This window comes from Vipera berus (assembly GCF_964194415.1).
Source record: "Vipera berus genome assembly, chromosome: 10".
Classification (NCBI taxonomy): Eukaryota; Metazoa; Chordata; class Lepidosauria; order Squamata; family Viperidae; genus Vipera; species Vipera berus.
The window spans coordinates 7,655,310-7,661,960 of record NC_138213.1 but is presented as its reverse complement, the minus strand read 5'-3'; the positions used below and the strand labels follow the sequence as shown (position 1 = coordinate 7,661,960).

Genomic DNA, 6,651 nt, shown 5'->3' with positions numbered 1-6,651 from the left:
TGGAACAGAACAGTAGTCTCTCATCTAAATCCCAACCAGGTACAATTTTCTTAGCTTCTGAGTCCGCCTGAAGTTGGCCCAATGTTGTCATTTTCTGAAACATATTCTTTATACACACTTTTCTTTGTTAAGAAAGTTACTGTATGCCCTGTTGTGTTCGCTGATCCAACGCTGGGCTAAATGTCTATGGAGATTCTCAATCACCCAACTCACGGTTGTTCCAGAGCTGCTTTTTCCAAAAGGCAACTGGACTGGTGCCTTTTGCTAAAAGCACCTGTGGGACACTGGGCTCCATGACAGGGTAGCCTTCCAATTTCTTCAGCAGACTCTTTAAAGATTCCATTATTCCATTGGTCAATTCAATAGTATTTCTGAATGGTGGATATCATGAGATAGTGGCCCGTTAGTGGATTGCAGGTGGTGAGGAGAAGACACGAAGCTCTTTCAAAGCCAAGAAGAGAATGTTCAGTTCTACTATTGTGAGATGCTGTAATGACAAGGCCCATTAAATCTTCCGAACGAGCAACATTTACTCCCAAATTCTCACAATTGAAACTAAAAGCAAAACTATCTGTGCACAGTGAATAAGATGGAGCTTGGTTGCTCAAAATTTGTGCCCAGGCATGAATCCTATGAAGGGATCCTTTCAGTGATGAAAGGGCTGTAAGATACAATGAGTGCTTTGCTTGATCCACCAGATCTTTACTTCTTGGCAAGAATAGGACGACCCAGGATAAAATTCAACGGGATACACCATTGCAGCCACTTCCTTCTCTACCTATTGGCTGAGAATACTTGGTCTCATAATTCCAATCAATCAATCAATCAATCAATCAATCAATCAATCAATCAGAACAGAGCTGTAAGGGACCTTGGAGGTCTTCTAGTGGAGCCCCCTGCTCAAGCAGGAGACCCTATACCATTTCAGACAAGTGTGCAGTCTTTTTCTTAAAAATCTCCAGTGATGAAGCACCCACAACTTCTGAGGGCAAGCTTTCCCACCGATTAATTGTTCTCACTGGTAGGAAGTTTCTCCTTAATTCCAAATTGCTTCTGTCCTCGGTTAGTTAGTTTCTTCTTGTCCTGCCTTTGGGTGCTTTGGAAAATAGTTTGACTCCCTCTTCTTTGTGGCAGCCCCTCACATATTGGAATACTGCTATCATGTCGCCCCTCGTCCTCCTTTTCTCTAGAATGGCCGTACCCAATTCCTGCAACCGTTCTTCATATGTTTTAGTCTCCATGCCTTTAATCATCTTAGTTGCTCTTTGCACATGTTTCAAAGTCTCGACATCTTTTTTCTAATGTGGTGATCAAAACTGGATGCAGTATTCCAATTGTGGTCTTGCTAAGGATTTATAAAGCAGTACTAATATTTCATGGGATTTTGATTCCATGCCTCTGTTCCAATCATCCTGAAGATTATAATTTTGGAGAAGACTGAGAAGTTGAGGGTGGACCTAGAACCTCCAATCCAGATCCTCCATTTGGTCACATAATTCCATTTTCAACACCTATGTCGTAGAATTGTGACATGGTTTAAATCTAGGATTTTCTCTCCAAAGCTTCCGATAGAATGACCTTACCTAATTCAATGGATACAATTCTTGTCACTAGACATGTAGAAACCTTTTCTGCTTCCACTTTTGCAAATGACTTCAACCTTTTCCTAGTTCCCTTTTTGACACTGCAGTTACGGTATATTCTCCACATTACAGTTGAATTCTGATGTGATTATTGTTGATTTTTTTTCACGCATGCACACACAAACACACATCCCCTCATTGCCTTGGATTTATACTTCTGTGTTCTTCTGCTCTACTAATATGATTAAAAACTGCAGTGGGGCAGGAGTGGGATAGAGGGCCCCCCCAATTATTACATATGGTTTTCCAGCACACACACACACACACAAAACCTTTTAACTGATGCCAACTCCTTATGCAGATAATTGAGTCTGTGACTAATATGTAGAATGTAAATGCAGAGAGAAAATAAAAAGTCAAGGACAATTTATTTAGATCAAGCCGTGTGATTCTTTTCAGAAAATGTGGATCAAATCGGCATTCATCCAGAACCTGTAATTTGAAAGGGTAGATTGGATTCAGAGGACTAAGGGCCTCAGGAGACCATCTGGTTGCTAGAAATAAACAAACAAACCCTCCCCCCCTACACACAAATCTTTTCTGCTAAGATTTTAAGGACATAGCAAAGGGTTTGCCTTCGTATCACCTCTCACCTTTTGGCTAAAGGAATGCTTGCAAGCTAATAGTCATTTATTGCATGTGGGGAGCACAGAGTTCTGATGTGACTTTCCAGGTTCTACATGTGTCCCATATTTAGAATAGAATAGAATAGAATAGAATAGAATAGAATAGAATAGAATAGAATAGAATAGAATAGAATAGAATAGGAGAGGAGAGGAGAGGAGAGGAGAGGAGAATAGGAGTAGAGTAGAGTAGAGTAGAGTATATCAGGAAGGGATCTTGGAGGTCTTCTAGTCCAACCCCCTGCTCAACCAGGAGACCCTCTACCATCTCAGACAAATGACTGTCCAGTTTCTTCTTAAAAATCTCCAGGGATGAAGCACCCACAACTTCTGAAGGCAAGCTGTTTCACTGGTTAATTGTCCTCACTGTTAGGAAGTTTCTCTTTAATTCCAGGTTGCTTCTCTCCTAGAATAGTTTCCATCTGTTGTTTTGTGTCCTGCCCTCTGGTGTTTCGGAAAATAAGTTGACACCCCCCCCACTTCTTTGTGGCAGCCCCTTAGATGTTGGAACAGTGCCATTATGTCACCCCTAATCTTTTCATTAGAATAGCCATACCCAAATCCTGCAACCGTTCTTAATATGTTTTACTCTTCAGGCCTTTAGTTGCTCTTTTCTGCATTTATTCAAAAGTCTTAACATCTTTTTTGTACTGTGGTGACCAAAACTGGGTTCAGTATTCCAGGTGTGCTCTTATTAAGGTTTTATTCAAGGGTTCAGTTCACAGTGTGAGTTAGATGGGGCTTAGTCGGTGAGTCTAAACACAGTGTCTTTTGTGGGAGCCAGTCTCACAGTTACTGCCACCTCCAAATCACTGGTTTTAGCCACAATGCAAGTGCTTAAGCATTGTAGGTTAGTAGTCTTCACAATTCCTCAATCAAAGGCATTGCCAAGGAACATTAGAAGGATTCAAAGGACCAGAAGTGGTTTACACCAGTGACTTTTTCTTTGGTTTCAAACACAACTTGTTCAAAGTGCACTCAGCGATGTAATGACTTGTCAATGGCTGGGAGTACTGGATGTCTTTTAACAAAAGAGTGAAAACCAAGTTTTTGAAATTGAAACCACTCTTATCAGCTGGGTGAAATCTGTTCATTCAATCTTCACAATGCAGCAATCAAATGGGGAACAGTTACATACCTTATAGGAAGATCAAATGTATTAGCTACGGGCAAATATGAAAGGAAGTCCAAGATAATTTGGAAGAGAAAATGCAAATAGCAAGCTATTGAAGCTCAGAAACTAGTTGTTTAATGGGTCAAAAACCACCTCTTGAGAGATACCATCTATTTCTGTAATAACCAATCCAGATGTTGAACCAAATTCCTGCCTTGTTATTGAGCTATATTCAGCCTGCAATCGCAGGAGCTCTCCATGGTCCTGACCCACAACCACTGATTTATTACACTTCACCCAAGAACAAAGTGCTTTTTTTTCTCTATAAAAGGAGGAAAAGTCCTTTAGTAATTTTTGTTCTTCTAGAAAACCCAATATCACCGGGTGAAAAGATGGAATTTCAGATCTTGGTTTAAAAAAAAAACCTTATTTCAAAATCTCCTTTTTTATTATTCAACTGTTATTCAGCAATATACAATACAGTTTATAAACAAATGTCTTACCTTGTTTCCAATCTTTTATTTTTTTTCTATTTAAAAATAAATATTATTGACAGTGAATATTCATCACGTTAAGATGTGCCTTTTTTTTTAAATCAATGTTTTCGAATGAAATAATTTAAAAAGAGGAGACTGGAGGGGGCGGCAATGATAATAGTAATCCTAACCACAAGTATCTATTCAAAAAGAATCTTTCTTTTGAAGAGCTTTGCCCCCTTCCTGTTCAACAGTTCGTGCAAAATCAATTATCGGAGGACAGACTTTTAAAAAAAGAAAACAATTGTAAAAAAAGGAAAAGAGAAAATTATAGCTACCTTGTGTGAAATAGGGCATTGATGCCACAGGATCTTAAAACTATATTTATCATGGCAGGTGGCAAACCTTTCGTATAATGTCCCCAAAAATATGCTTCACCCCTCCCCTGTAGGATGTGTCATGCTTCCTCTCCAGTCTTTCTCTGTCCATCTTTTAAGATTGTAGTTCTTGTTGAGGGTTGTTGTCTTCTTCACTTTGTTCTGATCGTGGTCTCATCCATTTGGCTGAGGATTATTGGATAAAGAAGTCCATCAGTGGTTTAATAACAAGTGTACAAGCGTATGCAGCATGAAGAGGAATGTACAGAAGAATGAGTGAGTAGCATAAATAGGTTCTGTACCTAGGGAAAAGAGAACGAAGGAAAAGTAAAATAATCAGAGGAGGAAAGCAGGGAAAAATAAACTTTAATTTGGGCAAAAGTTAGGAAGTTATTGGCATAGCATTTAGGACAGAATTACTGGTCGATGACCTTGTTGTCGTTTGGAAGAGAAAGTCATGGAAATGATCAGAGATTTAGATAGAAAAAGAAATAACAGAACAGCAGAGTTGGGAGGGACCTTGGAGATCTTCTAGTCCAACCCCCTGCTCAAGCAGGAGATCCCATACCATTTTATTTATTTTATTTATTTTATTATATTTATATACCACCCTTTCCCGAAGGACTCAGGGCGGTTTACAGGGTGATTAAAACAAAAAATACAAAAGTTAAAAACAATTTTAAAAATTATATCCGTCCCTGAACAAATAAAACCCCAGTTAAAATTAAAATTAAAATTAAAATTCTCAGCCTGGGCAAGAGAGCTCGAAGAGCCAGGTCTTCAGGTCCCGGCGGAATGAACGGAGGTTGGGGCCAGTCCTCAGCTCCACTGGCAGATGGTTCCAAAGGGCAGGCGCGCCCACTGAGAAGGCCCTATCCCTGGGTGTTGTCCGCCGGCAATCTCTTACCGGTGGTACCCTGAGAAGACCCTCCCTGTGGGAGCGCACTGGATGAAGGGAGCTTGATGCCGGCAGCAGGTGTTCCCTCAGATATCCAGGACCCAAGCCATTTAGGGCTTTATAGGTCATCACCAGCACCTTGAATCTCACCCGGAGGACAAATGGTTGTCCAATCAACCCCTTAAAAAAAACTCCAGTGATGGAGCACCCACAAGTTCTGAAGGCAAGCTGTTCCGCTGCTTAGTTGTTCTCAGCAGAAGGAAATTTCTCTTTAATTCTAGGATGGATCTCTCCTTGGTTAGTTTCCATCCATTGCTTCTTAGTCTGCCTTCAGGTGCTTTGGAGGATAGGTTGACCCCCTCTTCTTTGTGGCAACCCCTTAGATATTGGAAGACTATCCCCTAGGCTTTCTTTTCATTAAACTAGACATGTCCAATTCCTGCAGCCGTTCTTCATATGTTTTAGCCTACACTCCCCTAATCATAGATAGATAGAGAGATAGAGAGATAGACTGAGATAAACAGAGACAGAGGTAAAAGATAGGGATAGAGAGGGATAGGGACAAAGATGGTAGAGGTAGAGATAGAGATGGGATGTGTAGGTGGAAAAAACACCACACAGTAAAAAACAGAGATGGCAAGATAGTGTATTCAGCCTAAAAATAAAGTTATATCCAGTATGTGCACCCATTCCCCATCTCATAATTTGGAGTCTAGAAATGGAGATATTTCAAAATGGAAGAATTGTGCAGAGATCCAGGAAGGGTCAAAGAACAGAGCTGGAATGGTAAGAATTTCAGATAGCTCCACCCATTCGTAAATTACCTGTCTGTCTATATATGTTCAGGAGCTTTGATTATAGGTAGTCCTTGTTTAGCAACCACACTGAGGACCAGCAACTTGCTAAGTGAAGTAGTGGCTTAATGAAACCATGACTGCTTATGATTGACTTCAGCTTTGCTTTGCTTTGCTTTACAGGCCTACGAAATGAGAGGGTTGTTTGCCAAGTTACTCCTTCATCACTGCTGAATCTGCAAATGGTTGCTTAAATGAGGCAGTCTCTAAACAAGAATTACATGTATTCACAAAATTGCTGCCGCAGTGGGCCATTTTTTTTATTTTTGAGAATGCCTCTGTGTCAGATGCAGGGTTCAAAAAGATTCTTCAGATCAAGATACTATGAGAGGCATCCTGCTTTGCAGCATGTCAGCTTCCCTTTTAATTTTTATTTCTCATTAAATCAATCTTTTAAAAGCAAGAACAGAAGCCAGGTAAAGGTTCCCCCGCACATGCGTGCTAGTCGTTTCCAACTCTAGGGGCCGGTGCTCATCTCTGTTTCAAAGCCGAAGAGCCAGCGCTTGTCTGAGGACGTCTCCTTGGTCATGTGGCCGGCATGACTAGACACCAAAGGCGCACGGAACGCTGTTACCTTCCCACCGGAGTGGTCCCTATTTTTCTACTTGCATTTTTTACGTGCTTTCAAACTGCTAGGTTGGCAGAAGCTGGGACGAGTAACAGGCG

At 40.7% G+C, this 6,651-nt stretch overlaps 1 protein-coding gene across 1 annotated transcript in view; it reads right to left on the bottom strand.

Moving 5' to 3' along the window:
• Positions 1–4,446: 4,446 nt before the first annotated feature.
• VSTM2B (V-set and transmembrane domain containing 2B) overlaps positions 4,447–6,651 on the bottom strand; it is a gene marked incomplete at both ends in the record, with an annotated part of 42,365 nt that continues 40,160 nt past the window's right edge. The window contains one exon of the mRNA XM_081335769.1: positions 4,447–4,535. Coding sequence (XP_081191895.1) covers positions 4,447–4,535 — 89 coding nt within the window. The remainder of the gene's footprint in view (positions 4,536–6,651) is intronic.